The sequence below is a fragment of the Rissa tridactyla genome, chromosome 8, assembly GCF_028500815.1.
Source record: "Rissa tridactyla isolate bRisTri1 chromosome 8, bRisTri1.patW.cur.20221130, whole genome shotgun sequence".
NCBI lineage: Eukaryota > Metazoa > Chordata > Aves > Charadriiformes > Laridae > Rissa > Rissa tridactyla.
In genome coordinates this window covers 48,303,472-48,329,004 of record NC_071473.1, presented here as the reverse complement: position 1 = coordinate 48,329,004, position 25,533 = coordinate 48,303,472, and the positions used below count along the sequence as shown (strand labels likewise).

Here is a 25,533-nt window from a genome sequence, read left to right as displayed (position 1 = left end):
GGTTAGCTGTGGAATTGCAGAGATATTGCAGCGCAGCGCAGCGTTGCATAACGAGCTCCCCCAGACTTTGCCTTACTCGGGTGAGTAACAGCAACCCTTATCTCCAGCCAGCATCAGATTCATCCCGTTTTTGAGAAAAGGGTTAGTATCAAATATACGACGGGCATGTTATGCCTTGTGGCTGCAATGTTTTTTCAATTAACTCCTCTGAATATACCACAATGAAAAGTGTCAGCTTTTTGCCTCAGAGGCCTATAATTAGATTAAATGAATGCAGTTAATTATCTACTATCTTCTTTACACAAAACAATATGTTTCTATAAATTAAAATGCTGGTCCAGGAAGGAAATTGTTGTTCACTCCAATATACGCATATAGTGCTGGAATACTGTGGATGTAACATAGTGTACCACAGCTTTTTTGTCTGCAGCCCTTAGTTTGCAGGAGCTAAACCCAATTACAGCTGAAAAATCCACATACATCACACTTTTTAGAGCATCTACGTTAGTGCAAGGAGGTGATATTACTAAAAGTTGCAGTGCTCATGAAACGAATGCACTTTTCTCTTTGGCAGATGTTCTCTGTAAAATTCCCTCAGAGAGATTACATACGGCTTTGTTTGTGTACCTGCAGTCACACCCTCAAGGATTATGGTATGTCCAGATACAAAACTGCTTTTTCTAGCAGAGTGTACTTCTCCTTTCAGAATATTTAAAAAAAACCCAAACCCGTTCTGTAGGAAGTATTTACAATTAACAGCTCGGTTTCCAGGCCTGCTGGTATTTTAGCTAGTGTTGACTGAAAAAAATCCTCTGCCTATTCTCCAGCGTTACTAAATATAAGCAAAAGTTCGGGACTGATCAATACGCTCCCATCCTGGCATCCCTCATTTAGAAGCAGAGATATTCAAATGGTGGTGCGTCACCTCGCCGGTAGCAGTTCTGCAGCAGAAAGCACTCTTTTTGGTTTGACAAAGTGTATCCAAATGTCCCTATTTCCATCAGAATAGATGTTAATAACTTAAGGCCTAAATATGCGATCCTCCCTCCCCAGAAAATTACAATTAACTTTAGCGGAAGCCCTTATTCCGGCCTGCGCTAGACTCCGCGCGTCAATGCGACGTGTGCCCAGGACTGGTTCTGGGTTTCGTTAGGGTCAAACCCTGCGAAGCTTCCGAATCCTCGGCGTTCCTACAGGACATCGCAGTGTGCTGTGCTTTGTGCCGTGGGAGTACCTTTGCCTCTAGAGGTTCATTAGCTCTCTGTATCAAAGGAGTCATTAAAATATCATGGTGTCGATAATAATCTTAATACTGAGGAACGAAGGGGGCTGTGCTGCCGTACAAATGCTGCCCGTTTCCTGCTCTCGGGGTGTGAGAGGGGAAGAGAAAGACCATCTTGCTGATAGGCACTATCTGCTGAAGGAAAACTTTCACCAGGAGCTGTGAATTGACTTTAACCTTTTAGTGGCTGCGCTGTGAAGCAAAATGCTTCGTGCTTGCTACCCAGAACGGAGCTTTTTATTTAAAATACTGATAAATACCGGCGGCCCTCCTAATTACTTCTACAAATATCAGAAAGCAGTTAGAGAGGAACAAAGAAATGCAACTGGAAACATGGTTCAGTGGTCTTGCACTTCCCTGAAAAGCTGATTATACTTTTGGCTGATTCAGTTTCTTTCAGAGGGAATTTACCCTTTTTGGCAGTTTGAGTTTCGGCAGCGCTGATTGGACTAACGGCAGAAAATGCATCTGGGGCTGAGGAAATTAACTCCGGGTCCTGCGTGTGTCAAACTGAATTTTGCCAGCGAGCTCTAGATTTTGTCTTTTAGCCCCTCGGTGTCCCTTGTTTCGTAGGATTCAGAAGCCATTTTAACACTAGTTCAAAAATAGAGACATTTCGTTTATGCTTTTGCAGGTGCCTTGCCCAATTCCCTGCTTTCCCCCTATGATTTATCTTTTGGGATAAGCACTAATGGAAGGTCAAGGTTATTCTAAAGTATCCAACATACGAGAGTTGTCTCCCTCGTAGCTTCTGAAGATTAATTTTGCACAATTAGAGCTGATACTGTGCTGGAAGGTAATCCAAACGGTCTGGGAAACAGCACCGACTGACAAGCAGTAACCTTTAGCACTGCAAAACGTCCCTGGTGATCTGTACTTAATGCTTCTCCAAAATGCAAGGAGCCATCTTACCACTCAGTGCCATGGCAGAAGTTATTTTTTTTTTATTTTTGTTTTCTCTCTGGGGCTCTGTAAATGAGGTCTGCAAGAGCAAGGCTTGGCACATCTGGCTATCAGTTATGTGCCATCCAGTTTACATCCGAAGATAATTTCCTCGCCTCTGTGACAGAGAAACCAAGAAGCCTGGATTATTTTTTTTTTCCCCTCCCTCTTTCCCCTGTTTGTAGTTTTCAAATGTAGCAAAAGGTCATAAAAAGCTCTGCCGGGGAGATACACCTTGCTTCTCTCTCTTTTTTTTTTTTTATTTAAGGAAACCTGGAGACAAACCTGGCTCTTTTTGTCTCCTGGGAGAAGACGCTTCTGCATCCCTGAGATCTGGGGGTGGGGGAGGCAAGCCCCGAGCCGCAGCGGGCGGCAGCCACCCATATGTGTCACAAACATCCCCCCGCGCAGACGTGGGTCCCTTTTCTGTACTCACTGCGGCTGGGGGGGTGCTGCGAAGCCATCGGGGTTATGCTGAGGAAGCTCCAGTCCCGACGGCGGGGAAAGGGAGGGAGGAAAGGGAGGGGGAAAATTAAAAAAAAATAAAAAAAAGAAGAAGGGGGGGGGGGGAGAGAAAAAAAGGGGGGGGGGGGGAAGAAGAAGGGGCGCAGCGCAAGATGCGAAGAACCGCGGCGGCGGAGGCGAGGCGGGAGGCGGCGGGGGCGGCCGCCGGGGCTGCGCGGATCCGCGGGCGGGCGCGCAGCGCTGCGCGGGCCGGCGGCCGCCCTCGGGGCCCCGGCGGCGCGGGGGGGCCGGGGCGAGGCGGCGGCGGCGGAGCCCGGCGGAGGAAACTAAATAAATAAAATCAGACTGTTATTTAAGGCGCGTAAATTTAAAAATATTTGGACAGGAAGAGAACGGGGAGAGGAGCGGCAGGAGAGAACTAACGGTTTCGGAGCCGGGCCCCCCCCCCCCCCCCCCCCCCCGCCGGCCGGCCCCGCTCCCGGCCGCGCTCCCCGGGGGCCGCCCGACCTGCCCCGCACCTCCGCCGGCCCCGACCCCCCCCCTCCCCGGGGATCCCGGCGGAGCCCTCCGGGAGCACCGACATTTTGAATGCGTGTGTGCTGGGGCAGGCTTTGCTGAGGCTGGGTGAGAAATCTTGCTTTCTCTCTTTTTCGCTTTCCTTCCTTCTCCCTTTTTTTCTCCCCCCGCTCCCCCCCCCCCTCCCCCGCCATGCACAGTCTAACAGTCCTCACAAATAAGTGCAGCAGCTTCCCTGCCCTCGCCTTTTTTCCGAGGGAATTTCAGCACTTCAGTGGGTAGGTAATAACGCAGGGCTGCTCCTGGCTGCCCAGTGAATTGCCAGGTACATCCGTGGAAGAGACCCTTCTCTTTCTCCTCAAAGCTAAAAAGTGATGGTTTTCTACTGTTTTAACTCTTTCTTCATGTGAACAATGAAATGGCATTCCCTACGAAGCCAATTTCTCATCCCACCGTGGAATAAAGCGTGGATTTCATTCCTCTCCCCACACTGAAAGCTGGAAAGAAAGTCTTTTCGTGCACTTAACTGTGCAGTCATTTATAGCAGTGGCGACTGGGCCGAATTCACCTCCAAATACCTTATAATTTACGCTCCCCTGGGTGAGCCCAGGGCCAGCCCTGTGTGCCTGCGTTAGCCCCGCGCCTCGCCCCCCCCCCCCCCAGCGCTCCCAGTCCGGCTCCTCTCCCCCTCCCACGGGTGCTGCTGCCCCAGATCCAACCCTGCTCCTTCCCTGTAGGGTCCCTTTTAGGATCTGCCCCTTTTCCCAGAGGAATTCAACAGCCCCCGCCGTTGTTCCGAGGACGATTTAGAAACAAAGGTCAAGTGTAACAGCTTTGCTCACCCGTGTCACCCAAACAGGGGAGAGGGCTCTTTCCCCAGGGTTGTGTTCTCGGGGAGCCCGGGCAGTACGAATCCCGGTGCGGCCACATTTTACACTCTCTGCCTTCACATTTTTCTGTGCTTGCAGTATTTGTTTCTATTTATACACCTCATCTGGGTACTATATTGTTTACTGCCTGTTCCTGGGCTGCTGCAGGGCAATCTCTGCTCCTGCCTGGGAGGTTTACTTTTCGGTCGGTTTATGTCTCAATAAAACGCTCTCAAAAATATTTCGTTCCATCTCCACACGCTGCAGTTTTGCGTCTCCGGGTCAATATTATAGTGGACATTTTCACAAATACGGGAATTGGTAAAACTGGACTTTTTGGTGTTGCCTGACCAGTTGGGGGAGGGGGAGGGAGAAATCACAAAAGTAATTTCTGAAACCACATCTGATATTAGAATCCTTTCTTTTTTTTTTTTTTTTCTGTATAGAGATTCCCTGCTCATGAGGCTCGCTTGCCATTATTTTCTCCTCGCTCAGTAGAATTAAAAACCCCCGCAGGAAAGCTGCCCGCCGGCACAGCCCAGCAGCCAGACACGTTTTGTCACCTACAGCCCCTGCGAGATGCAGGTAACCCCCCGGCGGATCTATTGCCTGTGTTTCCCAGAGGCTTTTTGTAGTAACCATTAACTTCTTGGGGCAACAGAGCGTAATTGTCGCTTTCAAAGTATCTCACTAGGATTTTCAATTTATAATATTGTTTCCAATGAATGGAGTGGCTTATAGATAAAATGCAGCCGTAAAAGCGAATAAAACGTACCTTTAAACCAGACTTAATATCGGCCCGTGACTCACCGGCTGAGGCTATAGGCACGGTCGTGGTGGAACACGTTCTGACTCTAAACGTGAACTTCTGGCATGCCATAAAAGCCGCTATTTCTGACTAGGCGGGGCATTTTTCTCGGAAAAGCAGTTGTTTTATTAAGCCACTGCTTAAACTTGGGCTTAGAGTAAATGAAATGCTGGTGGAGCTCAAAACGGGTCGGGGATGAGGGTGTTTTTTTCAGTAGCGCAGGTGACAAATGAGAGAGATGGATATTACCTTTGGGTGTTCGCCTCTGCCGTGGCAGCGAATGGGAGAAATCCCGGGGGTAGCGCGGATTTCTGCTTTAGAAGAAGAGCGCAGGGCACTCGTTGAGGAGAAGGAAAAAGCTTGGAGCACCCTCCAGGAGACGAGGGAAGGGAGGCGGATAGCAACAGGGAATGGTTTGGGTCACTTCACCTCTGGGACTTGCGGATTACGTTGCTCGGTTTTAATATTTCAGATGGTTTTAGTGCTCTCTATACCGGGCGGTTTGTGGGTTATTTCCCCAAACGTGCATTCTACGTGCCGTGCTGCTTGGATTAATGATCTCTACACCCCTTGCGAACAAAAAATTAATAACAAAAGCGCGCAAAGCTTCATATTTCACAGAGGTTTTTAATCAGAAACCACAGCAGTGTGACAGAGCGTAGACTAAACGTGACAGACAGTTTCAGGAAATTACTTTTTACTCGAAAACGGTAGCAACTGCATTTTGTGGGACTAAAATCTTTTCTGTTTTGAAGAGTTAAAACTTAAACTAAGGTACACCCCCTCCTCTTTTAAGTCCTATTTTAAGTACTATTCATTTTGCATTGATTTAAACCCTTCTATTTCGCGCAATTAAATTTTAGACTATCCAAAATAAAGCACTTTATACTGCCCATCTGTCCAACAACCAGATCCTGTACAAATGTTAGAAGTTTCCTCCCAAACTCTTTCCGAAACGGTGCTGAGCGTCGTTAGCTCCTGTTGTAGCTGGAGCGGTGAAGGAAATTGGGTCTCAAGAATACCCTCAACTGTGTTGCAATGGAAAATTTTCAATGGTTAAATTGCGTTTTAGGTGCAAGCAATAGCATAGCTTCCCGAATATCAAACGTGCTGCTTCCTAAATGTCACTGTATTCAAACATCCCTGTCTTGTGAGATGCGTCTATCATTAAAATAGTTTATTTCCAGGCAAAACAGAGTAGTCGGTGGAAAGCAAGTATTTCTTAAAGAGCATCTAAACTGCACTCGGTTTATGAAGCGACCAGAAAACTTGTTGCATTGCAGCCTTCGTGTCCTCCTGCCTCTGACAGTGGTTCTCTGCTGCTTATTTTGAAACTAGAAAAAACATCTTGTTCAGTGCACAGTAAACACGAACTACTAAACTGAGCTGTTTAAAACCTCTGGCAATCAAAAAAACACCACTCACGTTGTTTCTGGTAACTAAATTCAAAACCAGCTTGGTGAAAGTTTAAATACACAAAAGGAGAAAGTGTCATCTACATTTAGAAAGTAAGTGACCTACTTCTACAAGCTCTTGTTAGTGTCAAAATGCAGCTATTTCCCTAAGCCTCTAAACGCCATCCTCTGTCCTCAGGCCAAGAGCCTTTGCCTTCAAGCTCTGCCTGAGCAGGGAGTTGCAGGTTATCTCTTAAAAAGCTGGTTTAATCCAAAACAGGACTTTAAAATCTTAAGGAGGGGTGGGGGGAGAGAGGTTGAGGGAGGGAGAAATCACAGTAAGCTATTTTTTTTTCCTTAAAAAGTCCAGCAACATTAAGCATGTGAATATGTAGCTTTTGTATTAATGACTTAATACGAATAACCTAAAATAAATTGTAAAACTTGATACTGGAAAACTAAATATGAGCAACGAACATAGACACGGCTGAGTAAATGGCAAGAAATTGCTGGGAGCGTGGATTTAAAACACTTCCGTTATCTAAAAACCCACCTCTATAATTTCTTGAGACTCATACTACCAGCTGTCCAAAAAAAAAAAAAAAATTAGAAGTAAGGTTGTAACACATGTTGTTAAAAAGGAGGGGGGGGGGGAAGGAAAAAAAAAAGAAGGCTGAAAGCCTTAAGTCCAAAGGAGAGCACGTCCGAGCTGGATTTAATTCATGTTTTCCGCGAATAAGCTGCTGTCCTCCAAGAGCTTCACCACGGCGGATCTGTTGTAGAGCTTGGCCAGGTCGTAGGCGGTGGCCCCCCGCTTGTTCTGGTGGCCCACGTTGCACTCCCTGCACTCCAGCAGAAACTCCACCACCCGCACATGCCCCTCCCGGGCCGCCAAGTGCAAGGGCAGGTTGCCCTCGTTATCCTCAATGTTAACATCAGCTTTAAACTCCACCAGAGTCTGCAAAGTGTCCAGAAAACCCTCTCTGGCTACATCATGAATTACAGCGAAGCCAGTACTGTCTTTCAGATTGGGGTCTGCACCGTTAATTAACAACCTCCTGGCAATTTCGGGGTTCCCGAGTTTCATCACCTATGAAAGAAAAAGAAGAGTTGAATCCCGCGGGGGGGGGGGGTGGGGGGTGTGAGCGGGGAGGGGGGGGGGCGGTGTGTCTCCTTCAGCATTGGGTTTAGATCCTCAGTTCTTATCTCTGGGGTTTGTCACGGCTCAATCCTCATTTCAAACAAACAGAAGAGCCCCACTCTAAAACTAACGGCACACCAGAACACCTAGTTTTTATGCATTTTTTACTGAACTCGGTGAAAATGTGAAAGATGTTATCATTTCGGTGGTAACAGCTTTCTGTCTCAGAGAGATTAATGTCTGAAACAGGCGGTGTACAATGGGGATATAATCACTTTTTTTTTTTTTAACGTGGGTTATCTCAGTTTCTTAACATACAAAAATTAAATATGGTTCGGTTTTATTTGCTTAAGTATTGACACACCTTAGCATTACTGTTTAATCTCGTTAAACATCAAATATAGGGGCTCTGGGGAACAGATATTTTACCTCAGCTACAGTAAATGTAGAATGTGTTTTTATAAGCTTTCAGGTGTTTACATTGTCTGTGCATTATCATAAAACAAATATTTGGGCTGTACCATAGTTCTGTCTGCTAAGAAAAATAAATTCTAGAAGAAATTTTTCTCCCCAATATTTGTGTTTCACTATGTCACCCAGAAAGGAGAAGTTAAAAGGAATGTTTCAAAGTTCCAGAAGTTTTCTTCTAAAAACAGTATCGTATATTATATTTTCATAATTACATTGTAAGTAAATCGGGATTATATTCTGTTGTTAAAAAACACCCCATTTTTAAAAAAAAAAAAAACAACAACGATAATTGGATTTTCTGACTGTTCCTCTCAGGAAAAAAAAAAACTTCTTACATTTTCTCAATTGCATCATAAAACTATCATAATTTGAACGCAAATCTCTCTTATTTTGGATTTAACAGCTTGCACCAATTTCCCCCAAATTCTCCGTTTTTTGTTTTCTCAAAGACTTTAAAAAATTAACACGGTAATGTATAATCTCAAACCTATAGGCAGTGTTTTCCTGTTCTCGTCATTAATCTCATTATAAATGTCAAATTCGAAAAAACACCTTTCTTATTTTCTTAGAAACGTCCACACACTGATTTGAAATCTTGGTAAAAAAATAATTATCTGCATAAATGAGCATTACAGTGCATTAGATTTAGCATAATGTACAATTTCTATGAGGCATTTGCTGAAAACCTCTCCTGGTGAAAAATATGTATTAGGCTTTTAGAGAGAGAGAAAAAAAAAAGCAAACTATAATAAATATAATTACTGCAGCGTTTGGACTGTAAAGCAGACCAGTATATTATATCTTCAGAGAAGAGCAAAAGTGCAGATAAGACAGGCTGGGATTCAGGGAAAGAGATTTCCCTGTGCCCCAAGGCTTCCAGCTCCGTATGTGCCACTTCTTTCACTTCTGACCAGAGATGGAAGCGATGTGAAAGAAAACAAGAGCATTGTGATCTCTCTCTCTCTTTAGTAAAATCTGGTCATTTTGGTCCCTTTTTTGAGGGCCCAGGCTGTATTATTTGTGAATTCAAAACATGTATTTTGTTCAAGTGGGAGTTTTCTGTGTCCAGGCGAGGGGACTGAAGGCTTCAGTTAAAGATGCGGGGGGGGGGGGTGGTGGGAGAAAAAAGCACATAAAAGGTGATGGTCTTGGGACGTGGGCTACAACTGTCCAGCAAATGCCCTTTATTTTGCAAAGTTGCACTTGGGGGGAGGGAGGCAAAGAAGGAGAAAGCATTAATTGAATAAGTCTGACGAAGTGTATAAGGGCAGGAGATGTATTTGAGGCCTGTGCATAGGTACACTTCGTCAGAAATAAAAAGTACAGAGCAAGACAAGCTGAGCAGCTGTTTAATCAAACATAAATGCAGAGGGAAAATATAAATTCACTGGTATTAATATAGGGGCATTCTCTCCGTTTTAATTGAGAGGGAGATTATGGATAGACTACCTCAGTTGTGGAGAGTGCAGTGACAGAGAAGCTCTTTCGAGCGTGGTCACGCACCCACAGCACATTTCGGGATGATACATATTGAAAATAAGTCGACAGATTCTCCTGTTTTGATTTTTGTTGTGGTTCATTAACTCAGTTACGATTAGGCAGCGATAAGAAGCATTGTTAGGACACGGATGCTTGTTTAATATAGCTGGATGCTATGTCATTGTGTAAAATATGCCTTAATTCAGGATACGGACAGTTAGCTGCTTTTAGAAAAAAAAAATAAATACATTCCTGTAGGACAAATCGGTTTTCATCCCTCGTCCCGAGGACAAACCAGCTAGCTAAATGTTTCCTGCTTTCTGAAAGAAGTCACTTTGTGTAAGTTTTTAATTTTAATCCTTTCACTCTCTTAAAAGTTGCTGCAAGTGCCTGCACTGCCATGCGATGCCCTATTTAGGTGCTAACAGGGCAGAGAGGAGCTCACACATCTCCAGCTTCAGCGAAATTGTCAAAAAAGGGTAATTCCTGCTTTTTTAGCAAGAGGTGCTTATTTTCCAGCTCTAACATTCTGATGTTAAGCGAAAAAAAAAAAAAAAAAAAAAGCTGTAAATATCTCGAGGACATTCGCAAGCTGTATGCTGTTTAAAAACCCAATTTCAGAAATTATTATCATGGTTTCGGGGGAGGGGGGGAGAGCAGTTAACAAACGATTTTTCTAATGTGTGAAATGAAAAAGACCTATAGCTCCACTTCCACATTTCATTACTTATACCTTAAGTACAAATAACCACACATTATTTCCCCCCCTCCTCCGGATTTATAAATCACTTCTTTCACTATTTGGTAGGTATTCTAGCTTTTTCGCCATCATTATCTGATATTATTAAAAGCAAAATCTTTCATCAGCTCCAATAGTTAGCAGTTGGACGAGTTCCAACCCCTGCCTGCGCAGCCACACACTTAAAAATTAGGACATAGCACCCTATATGATCAGAAAGGAAATAGCTGGAAGCAGTGCCCTGGTAGCCGATCTGAAAAAGCAAAATTTTTAAGCCTTAATTATGAATGAAAAGGCAAGTGATTCAGCTGGGACCCTAAGTCGTCGGGCTAACTCTTAATGTACATCGAAGGGTTCTGAGCAGCATGCTTCCCGATGAGAAAGGTCATTCCTCACAGACAGCGTATAAAGGAAAAGTACCATCCACAGCAGACCCCCGAACCCAGACACGCCACGATTTAAAAGCAGATTGAGGGCGGGAGGGGGGGGTGGGAAAGAAAGGAGGAAATAAAAAAAAAGAGAGAGAGAAATCCTAAGCTTCAAAGAACAGCACATTTGTGTTTACAGACCTGCTATGAAATCCTGCTCACCTAAGCTGATTTCTTTTCCTCTCAACTCTCTCATTCCTTGCCTCTTCCCCACGAAGTTACAAAATATTAGCAAACTCGCAGCCCGTCTGACATTGAGGGTGATCCCCGATTGAAATAATGGTTTTGACCAGTTTTATTTCAAGTACGTCATTTTAGGGAGTTGGAGCCACTAAAGTTATAAAAAATGGCATCCAACGAGTTTGAAAAAACACTCGAATTTCATCCACCAGCCTGTTTAAAACGTTGTCTTTTTTGGAAACCCGGGTCACGGAGGTACCAGTGATGAAATATTTTCTCCCTCTCTGGATACCAACCTGCAGCGCAGTCCTCCCAAATCCATTTTGTGCATTGACGTTTACATTCTTTTGCAACAAATTAGTAAGTTGCACTAGGTCCCCCTTGGCAGCCGCGGACGCCAGCTCGTTCCCAGAAGGCTCGGCCATTCTTTAGGGTGACTGACGATCGGAAAAAAGATGAGATTTTTTTTTTTTTTTTTTTAACCAGGCATGGCATCGGAGACTGACAGAAGGATTGGGATGGTTAATCTTCTGGAGTAGACCTTGTAGTAAATACTCGTAAAAAACCTCCTTGCCAAGAGCCCGCCCCTAACACACGTGATTATTCAGCAAAACTGCAGCTCCACTTGAAAGAAGATTTCTTTGCTTCCACATATAGAGTAACTCCTATTAAAGACTTTGGCCACTTTCGGGGGGGGTGGGGGGATAGGTTAATAGCTATGCAATATATCGTATATGTTACCGGTAACATATATACACGTACACCGGAGACTCACTCAGACCTGAGATCTTTGAAGAAGAAGACAACCCACCCTGTTCACAGTCGGGATCTGGGACTTTAGCAGCAACGGCTCGGAGGAAAAGTCTTCTGTAGCAGTGTGCATCCACTCCCGCTCGGCATCCCCCCTTTCATCCCACACCGCCGCCTCTAGTCCGGGCCCAGCAGGGACGAGAAGGACGATCCGCGCCCGCGGAGGGCCCGGGGCGGCGGCTGCCCGGCCGCCCAGCTCGCTCCCTCGGCGCTCTCGCTTCCCGCAGCAGCAGCTTCACTCCCGCCGACCCGCGCAGCCTCCGCGGGAGCGATCCCGGCCGGCGGCCGTCCCCGCCGGCGGCAGCGGCTCCGGAGCATCCAGGAGGGCGGCGGGTCCGCGGGCGGCGGCGGGGTGGGGGGGGGCGGCTGCCGCGAACCGCCGCCCGCGCTCAAGGCGCGGAGGATCCGCGGAGCGGGGCCGTCTCCGCCGCCCGCCCGGGGCCCCGCCGCCGCTCCCGGCGACAGCCGCCCCTCTGTCCCCGGCCGGGGAGCCGGGGGCGAGCTCGGGCGGGGGCAGGGGCTGCGCGGTGCCCGCCGCTGCCCCGGCCCGGCTCCGCTGGGGCGCGCAGTGACAGCCGCCGCTCGCCTCCGCCTTCGGCTCCTCCAAATGAAGCTGCACTTGCCGGTCCGCGCTCGCTGCCTCCGCCCGCGACTTTGCGCTCCCCCTTTTTTAAGCACAAACAATCGCTACTTCTGTTTCCTACGGACACGAAGCCGGTTTCTCTCTCTCTCTCTCTTCTTTTTTTTTTTTCCTTTCCCCCTTTTTTTTTTTTTTTAACCTCATCAGCTTTTTTTGAAAAGAAAAAAAATTTGAGCGCTTTTTGAGTTGAAACACCCGCCCACATTTTAACGGCAGAGATTTAAGGAGGCGCGGCGGAGTTACGGCCCCGGCCGGGCAGGAAGGCCTGCAGCGGCGCCCGCCCGCCCCTCGCCCGGCCCCGGCCCCGGCCCCGCCGCGCAGGCCCCGGCCCCGGTCCCGATCCCGGCCGCGGCCCCGCCGCTGCAGCGCGGTGCCCGGTGTCGTTCCCCTTGCCCTGTAGCCCGGGCACGGCACTGCCCCTCTACAGCCCTAACAGTCAGGGTGCTTTCAGGAGGAGCGCTGCGGAGGCCTGGGAGGGGACATGGGGGGGTGAAATGAAAGGAAAAGGAGGTTTTTAGCACCGGGAGGCGCCGCGCCCCTGCGGGGGGACCGGGGCTCGGGGGGACTCGGGGGGCAGGAAGGCGGCCTTCCGCCGCGTCTCCCCGGTGTCCACCTGCCCACCGTGGGGAGCGCACCCGCACCCGGTCCCGCGCCCGGCCCCGGTCCCGCCGCCCTAGCCCGGCACCCGCGGGGCAGCAGCTGCGGGGCCGGGGTCCGTCCCGGCAGCGAGGCGGGCTCCTCTCCCCGCGGACAAGGTCAGGGATGAAGGGTCAATGTCAAGTTGTCTTAACGGTGGAAGGCGACGGCCACGGCAGCACCCCCGGCTTTCCGCCTTCCTGGTGTCCTTGATTGATTTGAAAGTGCCATTTTGAGGGGGAAACGCACCCTGCCACCGCGGAGCGTGAGGGCTGCGCTGGTCCTTCAGCAGTGACGCTGGTACAACACGGAGGTTTCATTGCCCTCCCGCCTAACAGCATTTAATGTCTTAAAACTGCTTTAATGGCCGGAATTGCTTTAAGTTTCAGGGGCCCCGGGAGGCTGAGCTGTGCCGAAGCGGACCCTCCGAGAGGTAAGATGCAATGTCATGGCTCCCCGATAAGCAGACGTGGTAGCCCGTCGGTGGCGGGGGCGATCTGCTGGGTCCCTGCTCTGCCTGGACGCAACGAGAAAAGCGAATTTGAATGTAAACAGGCGAAAAGGCAGCTCGGGGAGGTGGGTTATAGCGAGGGAAGCGGGCTGGCAGTAACATCGGCTCCTGCCCTGCGGGGGGAACTTGCCGCCAGCAGCCGGACAGGGGCGGGGGGGGCGGGGGCCTGACCGACAGTCGCCGCGGACGGTCCCGGGGATGGATGGACGGACGGACGGACCTGCCGCCCGAGGATGTCGGTGTGGCCGCTGCACCGGGCTCTCCTCTCATCCCCGGCTGCTCCGTGCTTCGCAATTAACGTTTCCCTCCATTGGTGTCCCCCCCTCCTTGCTGGTCAAAATACGAAGGTGGCAAGTACTAAACTGCCTGCACACGGAGCAGGGGAAACAGCTTTGCTCAAATTATCGGCTAAGCCCCGCTCACGCTGCCATTAAAAAGAAAAAAAAAAAAAAAGGGGCATTTTTAAGGGCCTCATTATGGTAATTCTCATCCAGAAGCGATAGTGCTAACAGTTTTGTAAACAAAAATAGGAATGGTAATTTCCCTCAAAGTTAACTCTAGAAATGCATGTATGTAAATAACGTTCATGTATTCAAATATAGTTGGTTTTCTGCATAAGGAAGGAACTTATACACAAAACTTCGAATATTCAGTCAGGCGGCATATAAATTTCGTGACTAATCAGTGTCTAAAATCCACAGGTTTTTGTGGTGTTACCTGTTGCTAACTTACTGCAGAATTAGACCTGCAAGTCTTACAACAGCAAGACATTATTTTTTGTTGTTTTACAGTTCAGAATAAAGCCCCCATCTTCTGTTAATCGCGACACACAACAAAAATAATTAAGTGAAGTGCTGCAGGCCTCCTGCAAGTAAATCTGCCCGGCCAGAAAATGCTGTCAAACCTCCTTCCCTGCGCGGGTCCGCCAAAAATCTTTGCAGAAATCAGCACATCAATCCTAATCATTTCCTTTCAAGAAGAATAAAGATACTTCTCCTAAACCAGAAAAAAGTTGCCCCCAATCGGCTCCAAAATCAGCAGCCAAAACACCTTCTGGAGGGAGATATTATAGCCGGGCACTGCAAGGAGTGAAATAAGCGGGTGTCACCCCGGCTCCCTGATTTGTCTGTCACTCGTTGGAGGGGAAAAAAGGCACCTCGGGTGGCGGGGAGCGAGGGGTTATGAGAAGGAAAATAGAAACTTTCGCTGTGACTTGGACGTGAACTTCCTGCGACATGGGGCACGTGCAGCTTTTCACTTTTTCTTCACGTTCTGGATCAAATCCTGCCTGTTTTGATCTAATATAGATATCATTATTTAAAATATGACTGTAATAGACGTGAACGCCGTGTAACTAATCTTGACAACATACCTATAGCTTCGATTCGTGCCAGGAATTAATTGGCTTTAATCCAATTGGTAAAACTCGCTTTTCAGCCTTTATTATAGTTACTCTCTAGTAATGTGTGGGTGGATTTGTTTGTAATTTAGCATAGGCTGTCTCTGGCATTGCACCATACCTCGTACCTAGCACAGAACTGTCTGTAACATCAATCTGGGGAAATAAAAAAAAAAGGGCAGGTGTGAGGATAATTACTTTATCATCCCTCTGCTCGCTGGTGGGGAGCTCGAATTGTTAAGGCAACGTCAGCGGGCAATAAAAATCTCTTGGCAAGCCCCGCCAACGTTAAACTAGAGCGGGAACACGATAAAATAGAACATCCAACTTCTCTGACACCCTGGCTTTGCATCGCAAGTGGGCTCAGCCCGCCCGGAGACCCTGCACGGCCCCGCCGCCGCCAGACACCCACCCCAGGCGCTCCCCGGCAGCCAGCAGGCTCTACATAATTCCCAGCAACATTTTTTCTTGGGAACACCGACTCTCCCGAAGGTACAGTTTAACTTTTCATACGCCCCTGCCTCTCCCCTCGGACGGAGCCCGGGGCCGCGATGGGCGGTCGGGCTCTGTGTGTCCCCCCGCCCCAGCCGCAGGGAGCTCGCAGAGTCCGAGAAACTCGTGTAAAACCCTCACGGACCGAAGAGAAAAAAACAATAGAGAGCTGTATTTCCTAAAAACGGCAAAATAACTTGATTCAAAGATGCCATGGCGTAGCTTTATTAGCTAACAGGAAAGGTGCTTGAGGTATCTGTGACCTTAGGTAGCTGCGACACCCGTACAAAGAGCTGAGCAAAACATGTTGGAGTAATTAGCAAACTGGCATCCGAATGCGTGTGTGTTCAACGTCAGTGCTAAGGGGGTAGGTGTACGGCATCAGGTTGTAGGAGGCAGACTTAAAAAGCATTAAGTACAGCTAGATTTGCATTACTTAAAAAGACCTCAGATTTATTTGTCGTATATAATCCAATTGCATCTTACAGTGCTGGAGTGAGGGCCGCTGTGCAGATCACGCTCTGTTGGCTTGAAAACCTGCGAAAAAAGGCTTTTCCTCCTTTGGAGAGAAGTAGGAAGATAGGGAAAACCACCGTTTTACCGAGCCCCCCGGTCGCTGCGTGCGAGGTCCGGGTCACTCGGAGCGCAGAGTCAGGGGCTGCGAGAGCAGACGCCGGCGGCGCCGGGGACCGAGCCGCTGCATTCCCCGATGCCACCGCCATGCCGCCCGCTCCTCCCTCCCGGGGGCGCGGATGGAAGCCCCGCTCCCGCCGGCGCCTGCAGCGGCCCTTGTTTCCCCGCACCGAAGGGCGGCCCCGCCGCAGCCACGGCCCCGCCGCCCCCTTAGGCCGCAGCCGCCGGCGGGGAGCCCAGCCGGGCCGCCCCGCGCCGCCGCCGGGCCCGGGGAGCCAGGGCGGGAGGAGGGGATCGGTCCGCGGGGGCAGCGCTGCCTTCGGCCGAACGGAGCTGCCCCGCCCCGCTGGGAGGCCGGGCCGCGGCCGCTGTGCCCCTGCTCTCCGCGGGAGGATGAGACGGTCCGTCCCCTCAGGAAAGGCCTACGCGCGGGCCGCCGCTCGCCCGGACCGGCCGCCGGTGGCGCGGGCACCTTCTGCCGGGCGGTGGGGCGGGCTCCTGGCCTACCCCCTTCCCTTCCCGCGGGGGCCAGTGCCGGTGCGGGGCCCGTGGTCACGGCGGAACGGCGCCGCCCCCCCCCTTCCCCCCCCCCCCCCGCTTTTCCTCCCCCGGCTTCGCTTGACAGGAGGGTGGTCACGTGCCGGCCGCAAAGCGCCTCTTTGCGACCTCAATGACAGGCAAAATGTGCGACAGGCGCTGTAGAGGCAGGGAGGGAGCGGCGCTGCCTCCTCCTCCTCCGCCTCCCCGGGCCAGCAGCTGAGGCAGCGCTGCCCGCTCCCGGCCCCGGCCCGCTCCCGGCCCCCTGCCCGCCTCCCTTCTCCCCTCCTCGGCCCGCCGCTGCCGCCGCGCCCCGGCCGCCGCCGCGCTGCCAGGCGGGGGCAGCCCCCGGGAGGCGCCGCGGGAGCCTGAGAGGAACCCGGCGCCTCGATGAGCTCCTGAGCTCCCACCCTGCCCCGTCCTCGCCGGCAGCAGCTCCAGGTGCGCGGGGTCAGAGCGGAGCCGGGGACGCAGCTGGCTGCAATGGCGTCCAACATGGACCGAGAAATGATATTGGCTGATTTCCAGGTAAATTTCAAGCCGCCGCCACACAAACTGTGGCCTCGCTCGCTGCTTTTCTCTTTCTCCTCGTTGCTGTGCTGCTTGTTCTTTGTGGGAAGGTCCAGGGCGGTGGGTGTGAAGCCTACCCTCCAGAGCCTCTGCTCGCTCTTTCTTTCTTTCTTTCTTTTTTTTTTTTTTGTTTTGGTCAGAAATGGGGAACGTGTGCCCTCTTCTCTCAAGGTGCGTGAACAAAATGTCTTCTTTAACTTTGAGAGTTTCAGTCCTTAATAAAAAAAAAAAAAAAAGCGTTTTCATCTACTTTGCTGCTTCCAGCCCTCTATCAACCGCCCAGGCCCTGGGACAGCTGTGTGCCAGCTCACTTGGAAGAGGCAAATGCCCAAACCCATCACTCCTCATGATTTGTCACAGTGTTTGTAATGAATCACGTACTGGTACAACAGATTAACGCTGAACAGAGGTGTTTTCATTATAATATCAACACTAACTTCATGGTTGCCTCAGCCTATGACTGTTGTAATGACGGCAAAACTCTTCCTACCTCATTCCAAACAACAACATGTTTGTGTAGAAAGGAAGAATATGCCCTTAAAAGTTATCTTCCCTTCTCCCTACAAAAGGGTTATAATTTAACTTCAAACTTTTAAATCTTATTGCCGGAATAAAGTCTTTCTCTAAATAAAGGTAATGTGTTCAGGAGCCTGGTTAATCTATTTTGTATATTGCTTCTTAACATTGCTTGCTTTTATATTGTTTTTCTAAGAACAAGTAAACAAACAAGTGTAAGATACTTGCATTTGAAATAGTGGAGAGAGCCAAAAGCAGCTTGGAAGGGTATCAGATTATATTTGAAGATACCTTTTTAATGTTTGCTTTCAATTGATGGGTTTTTTAAGCTTTGTCCATTTTCAGTGATTGTTCTTATATAGATAGGCTCCTGGACATTCTTGGAATTGAGTTGTGAAACTGCTGTCTATATGTTCAACTTCTTAAAAGATTGTTTCTCAGCTGTTAGCAGTGAAACTATTTAATTTCATTTACAAAAAGTAATTCCTTCATTCACTTTGTGTATGCGTTTAACAAGAATGTTTCCTTGGAATTACAGGTAGGCTGACTGTAGTGTACATTATGTAATTCCTCTTTTGCACAAGGTATCCGATATCTCACTGACGTAACACGTGGAGTTCCCACTTGATAACAGGGAACTGTTTTCCCTTTCTGTACCTGAGTATCATACACCCGTATTTATTAAAATGTTTAACAAATGTTTCTATAATGAACCTTTATTTTGTTGTGCTTGGAGATACTTTTGTGTGTGTAAGGAGTGACGTCTTAATTTTAAGGCTGGAGTTTCATAAAGGAGTTCTTCCAGTAGTAAAAGGAAGCTGGGACCCAGTTCGGCACTCATACTAGTGGGAGATGGACTGTTATGGAATCCTGCATTATTAGCTGAAACAGGTTCACATTCAGGAATCCCAGATGATGATTGAGTTAGTGGCTGGTGAATGTATGATCTTCTTTTTTTTTTTTTCAAATGGAGTTTTCAGTCCACTTTCCAGGTTTTTAGGGTCAATGCTATTTCACAGTTCTCCGGTGTTTTTCTTCTTGGGTTTTGAAACCAATTAATAAAGGGATAAGAGCAACTGCAGTGTTTGGTACCATGAGGACAAGTAAGTACTATTGCAAACTTGCAGATGGGTGGTGGAGTCACAGAAACCAGTTGTGGATCAAGGATGACACCATGTCTGAACCTAGGCAATATTTTATCATGTAACAATGCTTATTTAAAAAAAACCAAACAAAACAACAAACCTTTTCCTCTTGTATTTCAGCAGACAACTTTGTTTCATCCTTTTTTTTCTTTTTTTTTTTTTTTAAATAATCTTAAACTTCTGCCTGATTCTAAAACACTGAACAGTCATGCTGTTAAAGCTTCAGATTAGTAAAGGAGAAGGTCAGTCATTATTAGGCCTCATATCTTTAGGCTGTTACAAAACAGTAAAGGATTTGGGGCCTTTTAAATACATGATGGAATTTACAACTCATTCACTAAGAATTTAAGATGGAAAATAAAACATTATGTGCAAAGTAATTCTGCGTGATTTTCCCTTCTGTATTTTCTGTACCTTTTAATAAATAAATATGTTTCTCAGAGTTCTGCTGCCATCTTCTATATTTGTGTGAGGTATCTTGTTGAAGAATGTGGTGCATGCTGGAAATTTTAAAATAAATTCTTTGTAGTTTTGTTCACTTAATCTTTGCTGAGTTATGTTGGGAGGGAAACGTTCATTGCCATTTCATACTCGCCTTTCCCAACTTACTGCTAAGAGACGTAGAGCAGTGGTCTTTGAACTTTTAAAACTTGAAAGGGTGTTTTTGCCCCACATAAGAAATTTTTCAGTGAAGTCATAATTATACTGATGTTTGGTGCTTTTGTGAAGCTTTCATGGACTTATTTTGTATCTTTCAAAGCCATTAGGGATTCTGCCACTGATTCCAACTAGAGCAGGATCTTGTATTGCATTTGGTTTTTCCTTTCAGCTCTGATTGTGGTAACAGGTTATTTCTGCGTTTGGAGGTACTAAAGAGAAATACTTTAAAAAATATTTTGTATATATACATATGTATACATACAAACATTGAATAATTTTATAAAATATTTTAACTATGGAGTAAAACACATAAGTGATCCACCAAAATATTTTTTCTTAACGTCTCAAAACAATTTAAGCCTGTTCTGTGTGGTTTTTAATTATTTTCTTTCCCTCTCCTTTTTTTAATGAGGTTACTGTATGCTACCGAGGGAGTACAAAGTACGTATTCATGCATGTGGGCTGTATAAGCAACCTGTCTAACTTTTCCTTCTTAGGTCCTCACTTAGGAAAGATTATGCAGAAGCTTAGCTTTATACATGAGTAGTCTGATTGTTTTCAGTGGAAGTAGCTAAAGTGGTGGAGTTGAGCGCACAAACAAGTTTTAGCTGTTTTACTAAATGCAATTCAGGACTTCTCCACAAAGTGTCATTGGCATATAGGAAGAACTCCACAGAAAAAAACTCCCAACAACTTGTCTTTGTAGCATAAATTCTTTAAAAAGGTAACTGCATGTCAATTGCTAAAAGAGTGATGCTGCAACATACCTCACATACTGGGGGAAATAAGGGTGTATAATTTCTACCAATTTTTGTTAACATCTCTGTTCTTTGGTTTGTTGTGTTTAACTGCCAAATGTTCTTCCATCTGCAGGGGGATACCCAGGTACTCACATGATACAATATATTAATGATTATGACATATGTTCAGTTTGGGGTTTGAAGAGAATTGCTCTTACAGTGTATTGGTCCACTTTTCATTATAAAGAAAATAGATTTATTTTTTTTTCCTTTTTAAATTGCAAGCTTTAATTGCACTGAACTTAGTTACATTGGCATAGTTAAACTGTTCAGGAATGAAAAGCAATCTTTGAGTAGTGGCAGGAGTGTCAGACATCGACATTTTTGTGTGCTAGCACCTTTACTTTTGTTTTTACAGCTTCAGTTAGGGTGGGGACGAGAATTAGCAGAAATATCTTTTTGTCATTATAATTTATATCCACCTGTAGGACCACTTTATTCGTGCTATGTGATCGTCCTCGCAACAATTCTAAATGCAGAGGGGGGCTAAGGGTTGGAGTATTGTGGGAGTTGCCAGCCTCTGGGTGGCCACATATTACAAGAATATCTGGCACATGGAGCTTCAGAAGGAAAATTTTCATAGAAGTCACATTTTTCATTGACCAAGTAAATAAATAGTTCAAGATTTGGTCTGGGTGGGAAGGCTTCGGAGCGGAATGGCAAAACTCAAAAATCCTCACTTTCATCAAAACAACAGATATCTAATAGTTTTCTTCTTCCTTCTCTCTTCCATCTGGCTTCATTGTGAAACAAACTTATGTGAGGTTTTTTTTCTTTTTACATTTTTTTTTTTTAACTGAGTAATAGACTGCTTTGGTATGATTCACACACATGTATATAAAAAATATCTTTTTTTTTCAAACTTCACCCGTGTCAATCTTTTTCATAAAAACAGAGGTTTGTGGGAGGAGCAAGGGGGAATTGGGAAGGAGGAACCTCATTGCCATCAGTTACAGAAAGGTGAGAAAGCATGCTAGATAATAATGTTTGAAGTTATAAAATTGGCCGTGACCTTGATACATCAGCTTATTATTTCTTTATATTTTTTAATATAATTCAGACTACTCGTTTCCTTCTGGAATGGCTAAAATTAAAGGAACACAGTGTTGTTAAATAACCGACAAGATGTATTTTAAAAGTGGTTTTGATTGGGTTTTTTTGCTAGTTATGAAAAACATCTGTCTACTTCAGCCCCATACAAGATTATCTCTGTTATGCACACTGTTTTCGCTGTCTCTGTCTATGTGCAGAACTTACAGGTGTATTAATTTTTCTGGGGGGTGCTAAGGGAGCTTTGCTTTCTTCTGCGTGTGTCGGCATGCTGGCTCAGATTTTCTGTCAGTTTTAAGTTATTGCCAGTATGAAAATTTGATGGGTGAAGAAGGTAGGCAGATACAGGAATAGCTTCGAGTCAGTACTCTTGATTCTTGCCCTGGACTGTGGCTTATGCTGGGGGCTGGAAAGAGCGTTTCATCCATTTTCTGTAAGGGTAAACCATCCGCTAAGGGGTTTTGAACAAATAGCAAAGTTGATATCCTTAACACTGAATTTTGAAAGAAATGGTATTGTTTTGTCATTAAGGCATTGGAGCAGAAAGGACCGATCATTTCTATGTAGACTTTCTGTGAAGTGTTTGACGATTCAATCGCAACAAGGTCCTCAGCAAAAGATAGGTGCTGAAGAAACTTCCAATCGAAGTTTAAATCTTTGGAAAGTGCTCTCCAACTTATGTTTAATGTTCTTGGACACCTACCTTTTCATCAGAAAGTCTTGCTAGGCACCTAAATATCTATGTTCGTATGTGTTCAGATCTGTCTGAGCTTAAAACCTCAGTCTTGCTCATTCCAAACCATTCTTTTGTGTGGCTTCTCCGTAGGATATAGTGCAGTGGGTGCTCCCAGAGCACGCCAGCTGGACTGAGCTCTGCAGCTCTCTCCACAGGAGTTGGAAGGAAGTCCAGTACTCTGTAGATGAGAAATCAGGGTTTGGGAGAGACAGGTTTGTTTCTCCATCCGCTCGTACTGGGTATCTTTAGGTAAAAGTGGACTCTGCTAAGTTTCTAATAGTTAGGCACCAAGATGCTCAGCACTGCTTCACCTGACCTTCTATGTAGATATAGGTTACTCTATCCTTAGCTAAATTTTGAAATAGTTAACAGGGCTGTTTTTCTGTGTAACAAAAGAGGACCTTACTACACCATAGAATGTTGAAGTTTATACCTATGAGGCCTCTTAATTTACATTTTGATTAGAATTCCTTTTAATCCTTGTTGCTTTTTATCACATCTTATAATTTTGTGCATTAAACAGTCAGTAACAACATTGGAACTGGTAGTTGGACCTCTTGCTTTGCAACACAATTGGTTTTGTTTGCTGTAAATGGCCTTGGGGGCAAGAGACACGATAAAAGCGTACTGCATGCTTAGTGTGTTGTAGTTTGGTTATTTTGATTGTCATTGTCTGCTAAGAAGACCATTGCTTATATTAATTTGTTCTTCATGTGTTTCTGAAGAATCAACAGTTTAATTTCCTCAGAAACTTTTAGACTCAGCTGTAATCTGAAAGCTCACGTTCATTAGAACAAAGCTAGTTTGATTTACTAGTCACCTTTCTGGTCTTTAAACTGAAGATGAAGTGGATTCCAGAGTCACAAATAAGAAACTGGAGATAGAGTGATGTCCGTTTAGCAACGTGATAACTTGGATATTTCCACTGATAGCTATTCAAGGAAAAGCCAGCTGATTTCTCATATATGACAGATAGTTAACTAGAAATACTATCTGACATCTATAGAGGAGAAACAGGATCCTATGATTTGTGTGCGTTACAGCCCTGCTGTAAGAACCTAAATAATTTACCACTGGAGCACAGATTCATCTTCAGAAAGAGGTTTATGCTGGTCTTTTCATTCAGTTACCTTGAAAAGACTCTTCACATCATAGTAATCGTGTCACTGTTTCCATCAGCCCATTCATATAGGTATTAGGGTTAGTAGGTCACTGAAACAGATTGAGAGGTGGTAGCAGTAGGATCCTTTTTCAAATGCCGTGACAACTAATACTAATTATAGTATTGAAATTATTAATTATATGTACTCCCAGAGGCTAGGAAGGTGCTTTCATTGAAAGGTAATGTGAAAGTTATTTGGCACTTTGAAAACAAAATGCGGCTAATATTTCTTGTTAAGCAAAGATCATTTGCAGTAAACATACTTACTGAGTTCATATTTTTGTGTGGAAGGAGAGGATGAGGACTTGCGTGAGTTGCTACATGTCTCAAGGGGTCCTGAGAGGTTCCGATCTTAAGAATATTGCATTGGTGCTGTAAAGTCTGAGAGGGTAGAATTTCCCCCTCTATTCGGGCAGTTCTCATGGTTCAGTTACCATTGCAAGCCTAGTTTTCATGCCTTTCCCCACTAGAAGCAAGAGTTAATAGCTTATTAAAGGCATATCTTTGATATAATTTCATATTTTTCTAGTCAGTGGATAAGTTTGTGCATTTGTGGGGCAGCCATTAGATGAGTGCTTTCCTTTAACTACTGTAAGAACTAAAAAACCTGGGGAAGTACCTAATATTTCACTCGTTCCTCATCATTTGGATGAAAGGAAATGACATGCTTACTGGCTGGCTTGATACCTACTAATTACGCCCGTTTTTTAGAGTTGACTAGAGAATGTGCAATTGTAAAAACAAACTGCTCAAAGAGGAAACCAAAGCCCTAATGTATGCAGTACGTGTTGTTTGGTCTATCAAACTAGTCATCTACTGGTCCTCTATGTCTAACTGGTTGAGCAGGTCTTTGTTCTGCGGGAGTAGTTATGCTTTCAAAAGATAATTCATTAAACCTGAAGTTCTTAAGAGATGTTTTGAAACTAGAACACAGTACGTTAGGCCTTGAGTTATTTTATATAGGTTTCATATTTTACCTGTTGCAGGAAACAATTTGTAAAGACAAGAACTCTGAAACTGAGTCACCTCTATTATTTTTTTTTTTAAAGGTCAGGTTGTTTGTGTGAGCAAATATCAAAGGTGCCATATCAACTCAGATCGAAGACCCAGCTGGCCTAATGTCTCATCTGCAGCAGTGCCTGGTCCTTAGGAAAGAGCCGAAAGAAACAGAGTTTGAAAGGATTTGCCTCATCCTAATTTCTGGAAGTCAGCACTTTAAGAGCTTGACAATGGGGTTTGTTATAAGACTTCTGGAAAAAAAACTCTGTCAGCTTGAGTTAGTCTTGCATTTTTCTGAGACATCTGAGTAGTTTTGTGATGTGTGAGTTTGCTCTATAGAAGCTGTGTTCACTTTTCCTCAGTATGTCATATACATTCATGTATAAACTAATACTATTTTATATACTTTATTGGAATTTATGCTATTTCTTATGGTACAGAAGTCGAATTTGTCTGAAGTGTAGAAATCTTAACCTCTTCTGGTTTTCACCCCAATAAAATTCACCAAAAAGCTAATGTCAGCACTGTGGGAATGTGAGATTGATTTAACCTTTAATTAAGGTTGATTTAAAGAGCAGTCTGTGTAATAATAAAAAAAATGTTAATATTTAAGTTCGTTTAAAACTTTGGGGACTATTGTCTGTACCTGGTGACTTGTTTTTTATGTCTCTGCTGATGATTTAGGATGAGAGGGTTCTCTGTAAAGAGCAGCTTTGTTACAGGATGGTCCCCAAGTTCTTCTGTAGTGAATATGAGCGCACAGAATTCATTTAGTTTTTGTGATACACCCTTACCTTCTTTGAATACTTCTTTAGTATCTTCCTCCTTTGGTCCCACTGACTCACCGGCAGGCTTCCTTGTCCTGATGCTTTTAAAAGCTTATATAATTTTTATGTCTTTGGAGAAATTTTTTTTTTTTTTTTTTTTTTGCAGTCCTTGTTGACCTGCATGATGGTATGACCTGTGCTTTGCTGGGATTTGGGCGTTCTTCTGTTTGCCTGTTTTGGATACCATTTCCAGGTTTTCGAGAAAATGTCCATTCCTTGTGGTCCTGTTCTTTATTAAAAAAATACCAATGTTTGTGGAACATTGAGTAAAATACTTTTTGTATGGATTAGTACTCTTCCTTTGTGCGCTTATCTAGAAAGTGGCTTTTGTTTATTCTTTAGTTGTTTTTAGGGTTCTGCTGCTCTTGGGCCAATGAGGAGAAAGGACATGACTGCAAATATCCAGTGAGGAAGGTTTTTGTCTGACCCCTGCAGTTCTTTTCTATTTACCATCAGTTTTTCTTCTTATGTGATAATGTATAAGATACTGTAAGAGCAAAATGACTGTGATTCAGGAAATCTTGAGGTTTTCACATTCACTGAGATACTTTTAAGTATTAAACAAGAACAGAAACTTTGGGATAATTCTAACTAAAGCTTTTTGTAGCTTGTTGGCTGTCTTCAGTCCTCAGGAAAGACAAATGGGTTTAGTAGTCCAGAGTATTAATTAATGGCTCCTGACTTTTGTTTTGGTTT

General features: G+C 45.5%; 2 protein-coding genes and 1 long non-coding RNA gene across 4 annotated transcripts in view; 2 read left to right on the top strand and 1 right to left on the bottom strand.

Annotated features, from left to right (window-relative positions):
- Window positions 1-5,489: 5,489 nt before the first annotated feature.
- Window positions 5,490-12,327, bottom strand: CDKN2C (cyclin dependent kinase inhibitor 2C). Of its 2 annotated transcripts, XM_054212972.1 has the most exons (3): window positions 11,526-12,327; window positions 11,011-11,151; window positions 5,490-7,366 (listed from the first exon to the last, which is right to left on the bottom strand). In XM_054212972.1, the coding sequence occupies exons 2-3, from the start codon at window positions 11,137-11,139 to the stop codon at window positions 6,992-6,994; spliced, it is 504 nt and encodes a 167-aa protein (XP_054068947.1). In that variant the 5' UTR covers window positions 11,140-11,151; window positions 11,526-12,327; the 3' UTR covers window positions 5,490-6,991. The 2 variants fall into 2 exon arrangements, with proteins under 2 accessions (XP_054068947.1, XP_054068949.1); XM_054212974.1 differs by lacking the exon at window positions 11,011-11,151 and having other exon boundaries at window positions 11,526-12,313.
- Window positions 12,328-12,490: 163 nt separating this feature from the next.
- LOC128914071 (uncharacterized) lies at window positions 12,491-14,634 on the top strand. The gene is made up of 2 exons (XR_008468175.1): window positions 12,491-13,233; window positions 14,103-14,634. It is a non-coding gene; the product is annotated as an uncharacterized LOC128914071 (long non-coding RNA).
- A 1,849-nt stretch (window positions 14,635-16,483) lies between these two features.
- FAF1 (Fas associated factor 1) overlaps window positions 16,484-25,533 on the top strand; it is a 171,206-nt gene continuing 162,156 nt past the window's right edge. Inside the window, exon 1 of the mRNA XM_054212624.1 lies at window positions 16,484-16,900. Coding sequence (XP_054068599.1) covers window positions 16,856-16,900 — 45 coding nt within the window. The 5' untranslated portion in view covers window positions 16,484-16,855. The remainder of the gene's footprint in view (window positions 16,901-25,533) is intronic.

Bases quoted from the DNA above. Each gene is read 5' to 3' on its own strand.
- CDKN2C (XM_054212972.1), bottom strand. From the start codon at position 11,139: ATGGCCGAGCCTTCTGGGAACGAGCTGGCGTCCGCGGCTGCCAAGGGG. The intron at 7,367-11,010 runs GTTGGTATCCAG...TTTCTTTCATAG, and splicing joins TTGGGAGGACTGCGCTGCAG to GTGATGAAACTCGGGAACCC.